The 14,771-nt window shown below is 37.8% G+C and overlaps 1 protein-coding gene across 13 annotated transcripts in view; it reads right to left on the bottom strand.

Annotated features, from left to right (window-relative positions):
* Window positions 1-14,771, bottom strand: part of PKP4 (plakophilin 4) — a 249,075-nt gene that overhangs the window by 33,711 nt on the left and 200,593 nt on the right. For 8 of the 13 annotated variants that reach the window (XM_082630309.1, XM_082630308.1, XM_082630301.1 and 5 more), the window contains 3 exons: window positions 13,263-13,486; window positions 6,122-6,250; window positions 4,802-5,015 (listed from right to left, as the gene is read on the bottom strand). In XM_082630309.1, the coding sequence (XP_082486435.1) occupies window positions 4,802-5,015; window positions 6,122-6,250; window positions 13,263-13,486 (567 nt within the window). The remainder of the gene's footprint in view (window positions 1-4,801; window positions 5,016-6,121; window positions 6,251-13,262; window positions 13,487-14,771) is intronic. The other 5 variants (XM_082630307.1, XM_082630310.1, XM_082630311.1 and 2 more) reach the window with 1 other exon arrangement.

The raw sequence follows: 14,771 nt of genomic DNA, 5'->3' as shown, positions 1-14,771 counted from the left end.
GGAACATGTTCAACACAATGAAGAAAACACAAGAATCATGTCCCATACTAGGGAACTATTTTAATTAACAATGACAGCCACACTGTCCTGGGAAAATACACTGGGCCAAAAGTATTTTTCCTTCCTACCCCTGCAAATTAAGATGTGGCCAAAAATGCAGGCCCTGGGCAGTTATTACATTCAAAGCAAAGGCAGGACATCTTTTTAAAAGAATAGCTAAAATTTCTGCATTGAAGTGCATTAAAAATGCCAAACTGAAACAAAGGGAACTGGAAGAAAAGGTTTTGAATTAATAACGAGGTTGAATTACTTAATATTAAGGACAATAGAATACCTAGTTTCAAGGGGATAGTAATTTCTTCAAATAACACAATATTTTGAACACAATGGTTCATTGTGCTTTAACATTTCATGACCCTAAGTTGACTACAGTTTACAGTGAAGAACTCATAGGCCATACCTACAAAGGCCAAGCATCGTGCAAGGTTGGCCAGAGCCAAAGTATTTTGTGGAGACACTGGAAGAACATTAAATTTGGAAGGATATCTTCTAGGAGATGGGCAGCTAATAGGGAATGGTGGGTGATGCAGTCACATAGCACCCTGCTACCCATGTTTGGAGCAGACATGTTACAATGAAAATGGTTCAGACGGGGACATGCTTTCCTGGTTAGGAAAGGTCTGGAAGGCTGGATTTGGGGCTAACTGGTCTTCTCTTGTAGGGCTACTCTTAGGCAAAATGAGGTCCTGAGGGCTTATCTTCCTTGCCTCTCAAGTCATACTTAATGTCTTCTTGTTGCTTTCTGGACAACTGTGCTGCTCAGTCTTAATCCCACGAAGTAATGAGCCCCCATCCCTGTGCGTTCAAGCACATGGTGGGCAGCTACTTTGTGTGGAAGCCGTACAGGGGCTCCATGCATTGGATGGCTGATTGGACAAAATGAATTTGGAGGTCCCCTCCAACCTTGTGATTCGGTGATTTAGAGACAGCTTATGAGTATTTGACTTCAGGAATAGTTAATGAAAGAGCTCAAGGTTCTCTTGATTTTGTCATTCTTTAAAATACATCAGGGATTAGTTGCTCTTAAAACATTACTGATCATCAGTTAAAGTTGGTACCACTAAATTCTGGAACTGAGAAATGTGAATAAATAATTTTTCTTGTCTCCCTAAATCTTAACCTACAAATACATGTATACATGTAATACACACACAACCACAAGCAACTATGCTCGATTTACTATGACTTGGTAGTTTCATATTAGGTAGATAGTGTTTATGTACAAATCAAACTTGGGCTGACACTTAGCATTTTGAAACTGGAAACTCACTTCTGAAGTCCTCTGGTCCAACTCCTTTATATATTGTCATTTCAGTGAATTGTTTACACACACTACTGCCATTCCAAAGCAAAGACTACTTTTGAAGAAAACATTTCATAAGCAATCTGTCCACATATCAGTATAAACTGTTACAGGTAAAAGTATAGAGTTATAAAACAGTTCTTAATATTCCCTAACCTGTAAGTATGGCCAAAAAATACTTCTAAAAAATGCCTAAAAGCTACTGGCAGCTACTTCCAAAAAAGAAATATCAGAGGTTGTTGCTAGTTTTATATTGGAACTGATACAATCTATTAGGGAAATAGCTTTTTGCATTATGAAAACTCATATCCTCTTTCAAGGTCAAGGTCCAAGTCTTAAAACTTTTGTGTTCTCAGCAACTTAGTACTGCTCCCAAACAGAAATGAGGATATATGCAGTAAAACATCTAAATTAGCACTCCCATCCAGAGTATGCACCAGGTAAATTAGTACATAAAAGCCCTTAAAAGTAAAGTCTGGCTCTACTTCAAATAAATTTGATTTATTCTAAAATGAAAAAAAAAATCACCAAACTTTCATGCACTTTACTTCTTGTTTGTCACTACATCATAAAAAACCCCTTGAGCTCAGTTCATGAAAGACACTGTTAGAGTTTCTCCCAAGGATAAAACCTCAGAAACAAAAATGCAGCCAAGGCTTCTTCCTCCTGTGGGAAATTATGACAGAAGAAGAGAAAAAAGCTGCACATCAAGGATGTAAGGACCAAGTCATGATAAATCTGCCTAGTTAATCAAAAGAGAACCAAATCTAGTAGAAGCTGTGCTTCCAAGGTCAGGTCGACCCTGGGTCACTGCTGATCCCTCAGGGAGCCCGCACACATCATTCTGCAGCTTTGCTGGCTGTACAGGTGTATTACTGGGAGAAATTACTTGAACGTTTACAGAAGAGTTCAAAATCATGGGAAAGAGACATCAAACGAGGAAAGAAAGTACTCACATACTACAAATAACACTGTCTTCCTAACGGGGAGCTTAGGACAAATTTTTGGGTGTAATCACAGTGATTGTGTTAACTTCTAGAATGGATATGTCTATAATTTTTTTTCTTAATTCTATTTAGCTTGTTCTAATTTTCATTTCATACACACAATACATAGTATGTAAATGTAAATAATTTATTTTTTGGTGTGAGAGGGTTTGATGATGCTTCAAAAGCATTTTATAAAGAGGGAGCTAAATTGATTTACTAATTGATTTACTAATAAATCAATATGTAATTGAGATGTGTTAAAGCATTAATATTCAAATTACATTAGGTCAGGCAGTCCATTCTGGAGTTTAAGATTATATATAAAGTGCATTCTACTTTTAGTACGTAATTTTCATACCTTATTTGAAGTACAGGGTACTTATTTTGAACATGACTATCTTATGAGAAAGTTGATTCCCCTTAACTAAATATTAGATTCAAGATGGTTTGCTACATTTCTAAGTGTTACTGAATAACAGCTGACAGAACCTAAAGCTCTGATTTCATAGTGGAAGCTAGTGGAGAATGGGATTCACTTGGAAAAAATGTCATTAAAACATTTTAAATTAACTATTTCAAGCATGAAAAATAGCATAGCAAATATATAACAAACACCCAGATGTCCACCACCCCTAGCTTTGTTAAATACAGTTGACTTTTGAACAATATGGGTTTGAACTGCACAGGTCCACTTATATGTAGATTTTTTTCAATAGTAAAAACTGTAGTATTGCACAATTGGTGGCTGGTTAAATCCACAGATGTGGAATTGTGGATACGGAGGAACTACATATACGGAGGGCTGACCATAAGTTATACGCAGATTTTCGACTGCACAGAGGGTCATGGCCCCCAACCCCCAGGTCGTTCAAGGATCAACTGTATTAATATTTTGTCTTCTTTGTTTCATATTTCTCTTTCCTTTTAAAGAAGTGGAGCCGGATTATACTCCTCAATGCCTTTTTCTCTACCCGCACCCTGTAGAGGTAACCACTATCTTGAATCTGTCTTTTATCATTCTAATGAAAAATTTTACCTTTATTGCATGTGCCTATATCAAAAAATAAAGATAGCCTCAACCTGCATATTTTAAAACTTATACCATAGTGTCATGCTGTGCTTATCATTCTACTAATGTTTCTAGAGATTTATCTATGTTGCTACAGATATCTCTAATGCACTTATTTTAGCCTTTCTATGCGGTTTCACTGTGTGAATGTACTGCCATTTATTTAACCGTTTTCCTACCAATGAATACTCAGTATTTCCCCCTAATACTCTGTTATAAACAGTGCTGTCATTAATCGCCCTCCTGCAGAATTGTTCTCTCAGCTTGACCTCAAGACAAAGCATCACTCAGTTCCTCTGGGACTCTCACTCCCCACGTTGGACCATCGTGGCCTGGCCACGAAATATTTCTCTCATTGTTTCCTCTTCTCCACTGCCCACCCCTTCTTTCTACCACTGACACAGTCCAAGCTATTATCTCTAGACTGCTGACCTCCTCATAGGCCTCCCAGGTGCCAGGCTCATCGACTTCAAATCAATCCCCCACCCCTACTGCCTGCTGGAAGAATGTATATAAAAGCCCAAACTAGCCATGCCATGCCCTGTAATCACTCCCACTGCATGTGGGACACAAGTTCCCCAAACCAGGCCTGTGTTTCTCTCTGCTCTTTTCTCCTTTCAGCATCCCCCTCCTGCTGGCAGCTCCGCCCCTCTAACCCATGCTGTCTCTGAGCCTCTGCTTGCGACTGGAAATATTTCCCCTGTGTACCCAGCCAATGCCTCCTCAACCTTTAGGCCAGCTTTGGTTTCACACTGACCAGAGAACTTCCCTACCCATCTGCTCTGCTCCCAATGCAAGCTCTACGAAGTCTAGCACTTGCACATTTCACTGACACTCACAGAAAATCATCTACTGAGTCCAGCACTTGCACATTTCACTGACATTCACAGAAAATCACTTGTGTTCCTCTGGAATCCAAGTGCTACTTGAGGGCAGGGACTGAGTTTTATTCATCTTTACACCTCCAGTACCTAGAGAAGCATCTGAGATACTAACAGGCTTTCAGACACAGGCTGAACTGAACTGGAAGGTAGCCAATCCACCTAGTACGGTTTATTTTCACAATGAAGGAGAGCCAGTCTATTTAAAACGAGTAATCACTATGGAACATGTAATGAAAAATGACGTATTCAGCCCTCTATTAGCTGATACTTATGCACTAACAAGTACAACAAATGACACTAGTCGAGGTGACTGCAGCAGTGCAAGTATCTTCTGAATCCTTAGGTTAACTTACACACAGCCTTCGTCACAGGTGTGAGCACTGTAGTGTCACCTCCAACCTAGAACCTCCAAGTCCTTCACGATGCCACCATACATGGGCAGGATCTGGATGGCTTTCAACATCTCCTCCAAGACATGATCACATTCTTTACCCACCTGTGACCAGCTCCCTTACTTCTGCATCCATAGATTTTCTCAACAGTCTCAACAAGGCAGGTATCCCACCAACATTCTTCAGCGCGATTTTATTTTCATCTGTAGACTTGCCAAAAACAAGGTTTCGGAGGGCACCACAAGCATTCTTCTGAACTTCCAAAACTCTGTGGTCCAAAAGGTCAACCAGATGCTTGATTCCCCCTAACCTACACACCTAGAATGAAAAATATTAGGTACCAGGCCTAAGTGACATGTGGTCAATCAGAGATCAAACAAAAGTCTGTTACGGAAAGATCACCGAAAACATACAACTCCAGATCATTTCAAATGATTATTCTTTATTCTAAAAAATACATGTTCTATAAATTTTAAGGACACTCTCTAAGATGAAGCTCTTTTCATGGGTTCATGGCTTAAAGAAGGGAAGGGAGACTTAGGTGGATTAACGGCCACATGCAGGTAGCATGGTCATAGGCCAACCCTCCGAACGTACACAGGGATTTCCAAGTGAAATGCACAAATACACAAGCACAACAAAGCCGTATGCAGAGTCGAAGACAACACAGGAAGAGATTTTTGACTGAAGTCATTTGCTTTCTAGAATTGTTTCTCTAGGTGACTCTCCCTAAATTTTCTTCCATTTGTCACTTCATTAATATCTTATGTGAATATTTTTGGGCTTTATTTACTGCATTCACCTTTAGTCTGTAACTGTGTGTTGCTCTAAATTTTAAGGGGTGAAAAACACTTAAGTTCCATATGACATTGCAGGAGAAAAAAAAGGTCTAAAATGTTAAATCTAGCCAATATCAATGACTCACTATGTTTCTGTAAAAACCCCAAAAGCTTAAAATCTGAAATAAAATATTCATATATGTTCTGTATTAGTAATGGTTATAAATCCTTTACTTAATTGTGTGTTGGCACCGATTCTGACCAGAATCTCTTAAAATACATGAGTTCACAAGTACATACTATAATTTGTGCCTAATAGATTTATAGAAAATACTTTTAAAATGCAGGTTAAATTGATTTTGTTTCATGTTTTATGAATAAGCTAATGAGTGGACACATGATTTGAAAATGCTAAATGTACTTCAAGAAATCATCTCATCTCAGATTTTCCCAAGAAATATTGAAATGCATAGCTGAAAAGTAAAAGAATAACTGGTATCAGAACACCCCTTGAAAAGGGCCTCTAGATTGCATCTGGTCATTTCTTAAGCACACAAGCATGCGGCTGCTAAACGGAAAGGCACTGCTTGGCCCTCCCCATTCCCCGCCCTGCCAGCTCCGGCATCCCAGGCACTGGTCCTGTACCTCCAACTTCACTTTGTTGTCGCCAAAGCACAGGTGTTGCAGGTAGGCTGCTGCGTTTGCCTGAACTGACGGGAACTGGTGCTGCAGCATGTGAATGACTTCAGGCAACTCGGGATCACGCCAGGCAAACTCCCTGCAGGAGAAAAACGCGGCTTCAGAAAGGAAGGCCCACGTTCTACCGAAACACTGAACAAAACATTTGTCAGAGAAGAGAGCTCAGCGGAGACAATGGGAAGTTATAAAAGTCCTAACAAATATATACATATATATATATATATATATGTATGTATGTAAATAATTTTTATGCACTGATGAACATATCACAGATGCTTATGAACTTAAAGATATCATGATGCATAGATGCAGAGAAAGATTCAGGGTAACAAAGAGGTTCTTAATACGGGTAACTTTTCCATTCTTGTTTTCCTCCTCCTGATTCTAGTTTTACGCCTTTCTACCTATGTAAGAAATTCGCAGGTGTGAGGCTCAGGTAAACAAGTGCACTTCAGCTAGGTGAGATGTCACTCCTGAGGAGGGAGGAGGAAAAGCCAGTGGAAATACTGTGTGCCTGATGATTTTTAAGAAATTTAATATATATGGTTGCTCTTGACTATAAGAAACATAAAACATGATAAAAAAATGTTTCTGCAGTAACCCTATATCCAGAGAAAACAACTGTTGACATTTCCCACTGTTTTTTTTTCAACATATGCAGGCAAGTGTGCACATGTGTGTGTACAGAATTTTTTTCAAAGAATTGGATTATTACTAAATAGCACGTACTATTCCGTGCCAGGCACTATTCTAGGCATTTTACGTATATTAGTTCATCTATCCTTAAATTGACCTTGTACGTTTGGAGGCTGAAGCAGAAGGGCTAAGCGACTTGCCTAGTGTCACCCAGCTAGTCAACAACAGAGCAACATTTGAACCCAGGCATCTGCCTTCAGAGTCTGTGCCCTCACCCCCGTGCTATCCCACTTCTTGTACAATAAGTATACAATCATATTAAATATACATACATACTTTTATACTATGTTTTTTTCAGGTAACATCACATTGTCAGATTTTCTGATGTAACTTGATTGGCTCACTGTTTGGAATCCTTGTTAAATGTGATTTTATGCTTATGTTACATAAAGACCAGCTTCTTACAAATGGTTCACAAAGCAACAAATCTGCAGACTTTGATAACAGGATGGAGTAAACTGTTAATCAAAAATGAATTAATCCTGAAGAAACTTAAAAAAAAATCTTTAAATTAATGACCCAGTGATACTTCTATGGCCCAGTTTTTAAAGGTCCACAGCCTCTCTGGGAAGGCTCCAGTATGAACTGGTTCATCCACTACAGAGGGTCAGGTCATTCCATACCTGCACACACACGTTCATATCACACATTGGTGCATTCTTACTATGCTACAGGTGCCAGAACAGGTGCTGGATACAAACATTGAATAAGACATAATTTTATGTATGGGGCTTGTATGCCAAACTAAAAAAGTTTAGTCTTAATAGCAATAACATGAATTATTATTTACTGAGATTATCTGTGTCAGGTATTCTGTCAAGAGCTTTATAGATATTATCTCACTTACCTTGACTGTTGCCCCATGAGGTAGGCACTATCAAACAACATTAGATATAGACAGACGAGGAACCCGGGATTAGTAATTAAGAGGTGGAGGTTAGTGGTCTAATATGTTATCACCATGCACAACGAACAGAAAGCTGGTGGAGGTCTTAAAGCAGAAGAGTGAGAGAATGCAACAAGGTCACATTTATAAGGAAGATAACTCTGGTGGCCAAGTAGAGAATATACTAGAATCAAAAAAGACTGGTGGCAGGGAGACTATCCACTATCCCCACATTTGCTCAAAATAGGACCATCCTTGATTTTTCTCTTTCCCTTATCGTTCTCATCCAATCCATCAGCAAACTCTGTTGACTATCTCCAAAATATTTAATATAGACCAAATCCATCCACTCTTTCTATCTTGGCTGGACCCTCTACATGCCACTTACATGTTCTCTCTGCTTCAAATATCACTCCCTCCCCCAACTATTCTTTGCACGGCAACCAGATGATCTACTGAAAACTGAAATCAAGGGTGAGATAGAGATTTCCGGCTTGGGGAACAGACTGGATGATGATGATGTCATTAACAGGCATTAAGAAAACCATAAATGCTGAGAGGCAGGATAACGCAGCAGAAAAAGCACAGAATTTGGAGTTAGATTGCCTATGTTTAAGTCCCAGGTCCTTCAATTGTGATGTGATTTTGAAAACCATTTACAGAGAACTTCAGTTTCCCCATCTGTAAATTAGGAACAATAAAACTATCATGTCTGGGCTTCCCTGGTGGCGCAGTGGTTGAGAGTCCGCCTGCCGATGCGGGGGACACGGGTTCTTGCCCCGGTCCGGGAAGATCCCACATGCCGCGGAGCGGCTGGACCCGTGAGCCATGGCCGCTGAGCCTGCGCGTCTGGAGCCTGCGCTCCGCAATGGGAGAGGCCACAACAGTGAGAGGCCCGCGTACCGCAAAAAAAAAAAAAAAAAAAAAAAAACTATCATGTCTAACTTCTTCTTAGGCTGGCTATGATGACTAAATTGTGGTGATGTATATTAAAGTAGTTTACATACTTTGCATTATGAAAGATGTTTTACTAATATTCATCATCCCTGAAAAATGAACTATACTATGTTAACTATTTCTGATGAAAATCTATCTAAAGTCTTTTATATATAAATCTATAAGGTAATTAACAGAGTGCAAGGAGTGTGATTTAATCTTTCCTTGATGACTCAATCATTACAAATACACATTTCTGTTCTCTTTAAATGGCACAGGGATGGTCATTTCCTAGCATCCTTGGGTGCCTCCTGAGCCAGACAACACAAAGGGTGGGCTCCCGCTGGAGATGGGCAGTTAGGCTCAGTTGACACCAACTCCAACCTTGATTTTCAGCAGAAATTTACCCTGGAAAGACTTCTATCAATTCATGGGCTGGCTGGATGGCATCAATGCTTGCCAAGATTTGCTTCATTAAAACTTAAGCCCAGACTTCTGTTTTTAGCCATGATAGAGTAGTAACCAGTACTGGACTTTGCCTTCCTCCCATAAACAACCATTAAACTGGACTAAATGTGTGAGGAAACTGTTTTCAGGCCCTAGACAACAAGTAACACAAGAATGTAATCCTTGAAGGGGTGGGGGCATCACCCTGGGAACCCCATACTCACTTGGCTTTCTGCCTGAGGGCACTTTTTGGATCATGGCACAGGAAGCAAGTCCGAATGGGCATGATGGTCTAAGTGAACTGAGGGGGAAAGATTGGAATTTGGAGATGCTAAAGAGGTTAAAATTTGCAGGGCAGGATATTGGAGAGGAGAGAGCTATGCAGAGGAGATTTAACAAGTCTGTGTAAGGATTACGCACAAGTCGTTAGTTGAGCACTGGGATGTACATGTGCCTTGCATGTACATGTACAGGTCTGGTGGAGAATAGCTGCTGCTGGTATGAGAACTAAACCAGGAGTTGATGGACTTCCAGCCCAGTCATAGTGCAGACGTCACCGATCACCTCAGCATTTAGTCTCCACAAAGGCCATGTTTAGGAGTAAGAACCATTCTACAGAGTCAGGGCCATGTTCTAGGAGTAAAATAAATCTAAAATAGACCTGTCCTAGCAAAGAACAGGACCAATTGTGACAGGATCAAAAGCACTTGTCAGTAATTTAGTTATTTTCCACAACGAAACTTAGAATCCTAAGAGGAGACAACATAATACAGAGTCCCTACAATGTATTATGCACAACAATCAGCATATAATTTAAAACTGCTAGGCATAAGAAGAAACAGAAAAATGTGACTCTCAAAGATGTAAACAAACAAATAATAGAAACAGACCCAGAGAAAACTGAGATGTCAGAATGATCAGAGGACTTTAAAATGGTTTTTATAAATGTGCTCAAAGACGTAAAGCAAAAGATGTATGTAAGGAGTGAATAGATGGGGAATGTTATCAGAGACATGAAAACTACAAAAAAAGCCAAATTAAAGTGTCAGAAAAAAAATCCACTGGATGGGCTTAATAACTGACTGGAGACCACAGAAGAAAAACACAGCAAATCTGAAGACAGATTAATTAAAAAAAAAAACCAATATGAAAGATACAGAGAAAAAAGATTAAAAAAAAAAAAAAGAACAGAACTTCAGTAACCTGTGAGATGATGTCAAGTTATCCCAGGAGAGGAGAGTGAATTTTGCGCCAGAAAAAATATTTACAGAAATAATGGTTGAATATGTCCCAATTTTGGTAAAATCATCAACCAATATTTAAAGAATCTCAGTGAATCCCAAGCAGGTTAAATGTAAAGAAAACTATGCCTAGGCTTATTAGAGTAAAACTGCTTAAGGTCAACAATAATAAGAAAAGTCTGAAAGGCAGCCAGAGAGAAGATACATTGCATAATGAGAAGAACAGTACAAGTGTTGGCTGACTTCTCATCAGAAACAATGGAGGTCTGAAGACAAGGAACAACATCCTTTAAAGGACTGAAAAAAAAAACACCCTATTAACCCTGAATTTTATATCTAGCAAAAGTATCCTTTAAAACAAGTAAATAAAAACACTTTCAGACAAATTAAAGCTGAGAGAATGTGTTGCCAGCAGACATGCAACACAAGAAAGGCTAAAGAAAGTTCTTCAGGCTGAAGGGGAATGAGTGGAGATGGAAACTAGAATTTATAGGAAGACATGAAGAGAACTATTTACAAATAAGTATGCAGGTGACTATAAAGACCATCTTTTTAACTTAGCTTAATTTCTTTAAAAGACAACTGACTATTTACAGTAAAAATAACAACACTATATTATGGATTTTATAATGTATGTAGAAGTAAAATATTTGACAACAACTTAAAGGTCAAGGAGATGGTAAATGGAATTATTCTGTTGAATGTCACAGCTGAAGCCCTCCTCAAAAAGAACACCATGAATGCTGATATTCTTTCAGTCACTGTCACTTTCCATAACAAGTACTTTGTTATTCCTTTCAGATGAATTATTTGTACTATTAATAAATTTTGCTTCCAAACTAGATAACTATTAAAAAAAACTCATACATTTCCTTTTATGTATAAAACATCAACAACTTCTTAAGTCTTATAGGGTAGTTTTCAGGTTAACTATAATGTAGCATTAATGACAGAGGAAGTAAATTTATAAGTGAATAAAAATAGTAAAATTTGCTATTTTAAAAACTAAAAATTAAGTAATAATTATCATGAGTTTTTAATTTCATGGTTTGACTATTCAAACTTTAAACTCACTTGGATTCCAGTTTCAAATAAATAAATGCACCTATTATAAGATAATAATTTATTCATCTTACAAAATGCATTATCAGTAAAGTTTCACATAATCAAAGCTAGCCATAACAGTTTTATACATTAGACTATGAAATTACCATACTATGAATAACTGAAGTATATTATCAGACACGAAATCCTTGTTTATAATGAATCAGCTCATATCAGAGGTCAAAACTGAAGTCTTCAGGAATGCATACTAAACTCAAAGCTCTTATCATATTTCACTGCTTTTCTGGGTAGCTATTCTTTTTCTGCAGATTCAGCCAAGGTATGGTCTAAATTACCTACAATTCAAAACCCTTTTGAGAATTTCTGTATCTAGTAGCATGCCCTAGTCTGTTGTTCTTGTGAGGACTTCAAAAAGATTCCACCTGCTGCAGAGCAACTAAGCCCATGCACCACAACTACTGTGCCTGTACTCTAAAGTCTGTGAGCCATAACTACTGAGCCAACACTCCGCAACAAGAGAAGCCACCGCAATGAGAAGCCTGTGCACCGCAAAGAAGAGTAGCCCCCACTCACAGCAACTAGAAAAAGCCCGCGTGCAGCAACGAAGACCCAATGCAGCCAAAAATAAATAAGTAAACAAACAAACAAATTTAAAAAAAGAAAAGAACAAAAAACAAAATCATGTAAAAATTTTTTGACTTAATTATATTGGAGGTGTTATTAGACAAATTATTTTTAGAAATCCTTAAAATAACAGAAGGGTGGCAAATAGGAATAGCAGAACCAAATGTGTGCATACACTGTAAAATATTTTAGGCAAAACAGTGAATAGGTGGAGTGGTTTTAGTGAAGCAGTGGGCTTCCCATTCAACTCACAAGCATCTTAGGTTATTTTGTTTTAATAACCAAACCTCACTCATGCTTTTAATTCATTAGGATAAGTTGGTAGGCTGCTATAAATGAATTGATAATTATAACAATCTTTCAGTGAAACAACTATTTGTGGGCGAAGAGTGAATGAAATCTTGTTAATATATGCCTTAAAATAACACTCAAGCTGCTTAAAATTTAGAAATAATTTCACTCTTTCAGAAGCTAAAATTCTCTTTTAGTTTCTAAATATCTTTATTTCCTGAATATTTTAAATGACTTTTATTAAAGAGATGAGGCTAGTTTTTCAAAATCAATCAAGTACTAAATGACTCATCTTAATAAAACATGTTTTCTACATGGCCAAATAAAATTAAAAGCAGGAAACATCTATTATTTGCCAAATATTTTTGGCTCATGAGATGTGAGAATTTCTTGTAAACTATTTTCCCCTAAATGGCAGAAAGCTTTTCAAAGGACCTAGTTAATAAAAGCGCAACACGGCACTGACCAGTATGATTCAAAATGTACCTGACACTGGTCTTTCCCAGTTTAAAACAACCATATGCATTTTCTGAAGCCATCATTTAAGAGGTCAGCCAAGATAAAGGAAAAGGCATAAAATGATCCTTTAAAATCTTTTGTGTAATTCAGACTAAGAGGCTATCCCAGGTAGTTGCCTTGATGAAGTATTTCAATTGTGGATGCTGCAGATATTCACACAGACCTGTGCATTCTCTAACTTATTATTAAAGCACTGAAAGAAGGACTCTATCTCTAAAGTGAAATTAACCTCAATGACCTACAGTGCTGGAAAACAACTGGAAATATTAGAGATAAGGAGTTACTGATATTATAACAGACACGGCAACTTGAAAAAAGTCAGAATGAAGGAACTAGTTGACTCCTGAGATATGGTGGCATTCTGGAGACTCATAACCAGTACTTGCCTGGGGTCTTTTTGAATGCTGTCTATTGATGGGGATCTCGTGGTGCCATCATCAGCTGGTGCTATGTGCTGAAGCCTGTTATAATTGCACTCTTGCACTCGGTATTGTATTGGCCTGTAGGGCTCTGCATAGGTAGCTGTTGTGTTCAGAGCATAATTATTTCTTTGGTATGTAAGGGTACTTCGTTGGCTGGACGTCCTTTGCAGATTTCCAACACCTACTAGAAAGTCAGCATTTTAAAAAAGATTAGTAGGTTCTCCACAAAGTGATACTTTTCAAAGTCAAAATATTTTTAGTTTTAAGAAGGGTTAAGTTTTTAACAATTATATAAATTGCTTACTTTTAGATATTACCAATCTAGCTTATTAGTGCTAACAAAGGCACTGAAGTTTTTAACATAACACAAACAATATTTATGTCAATTTTATTAGCAGGAAAGAGCAAAAATGAAACTATAAATCTGCTTACACAGTAGGTCTTAATATGTTTAAGATTTAGTAACAAAACTGAAAGTGACATAAAGGAAAATAATTAAACTAATCTTAGAATAACAAAATTTCATAACTACATTTTAGCAATAAAAGACAAGTAAGATATTCAAACTTATAGATAACTGAAACCGTCAAACTTTGGACACCTAGTGAATACAGGTTACCTATTTTGATATATATTTTATTTATAGACTTGTGTATTTTGATAACATTGGAAAATATACTTCACAGGAAAGAAGACTGATATATCAAATTCTTCTAAAGCTACTCCCTAAAATTATTGCGTGATGCTATGTATAAAGTACTGTACATTGTATTTAACCTTTCTTTCCAAATTATTGCAGTAGGTATCTCTCCAATGATTGTGTTCATATTCTTCCTGCAATTAACATATTTTAACACTATTTACTTCTTAATCCTAATAAAGAAATTCTTCAATTTACAGAACAGAATGAGTGAAATATTTCTTCACTAACATCTATTAAAAATTGGTACATTCTATCAGGAGAAAAATACCACAGTGGACCAAACTGTCAGTTTTTGGCAAAGAACCAATTCAAATTCAGTCTTCTCCCTCATGGTGTTCTGTGAGGTATGGCTCCTAGAGCTGTGCCTTTAGGGAATTATCATTGCTACCTGGAATTCATTTATGGGCACGTTAATAAATCTGTACTCACTTTTTTTTTTTTTTTTAGAGCGGCCTCTTGGGACTTTGTAAGCCACACCCGTAGCATAATCTGGCAGCTCACGTGGCCACAGGCTCTAGCTTCTGCTCTATCAGCCGCTATGGTGTGGCACAAATGTGAGTCTGGGGGTGCAAGGGTGTGATGCACTAGCTGCTTATTTTTCTTCTTATTTTTAAAATTATTATTATTATTTTTTGGTCACACCACGTGGTATGTGGGATCTTAGTTCCCCAACCATGGCTCGAACCTGGGCCCCCTGCAGTGGAAGCACGGAGTTCTAACCACTGGACCCCTGGTGAATTCCCGTTCCCTATTTTTATAACTGCCA

Source organism: Mesoplodon mirus (genome assembly GCF_964341445.2).
Source record: "Mesoplodon mirus genome assembly, chromosome: 8".
In the NCBI taxonomy this organism is placed as follows: Eukaryota; Metazoa; Chordata; class Mammalia; order Artiodactyla; family Ziphiidae; genus Mesoplodon; species Mesoplodon mirus.
Note: the sequence above shows the minus strand (reverse complement) of the source record. Positions and strands in the feature narration are given on the sequence as shown.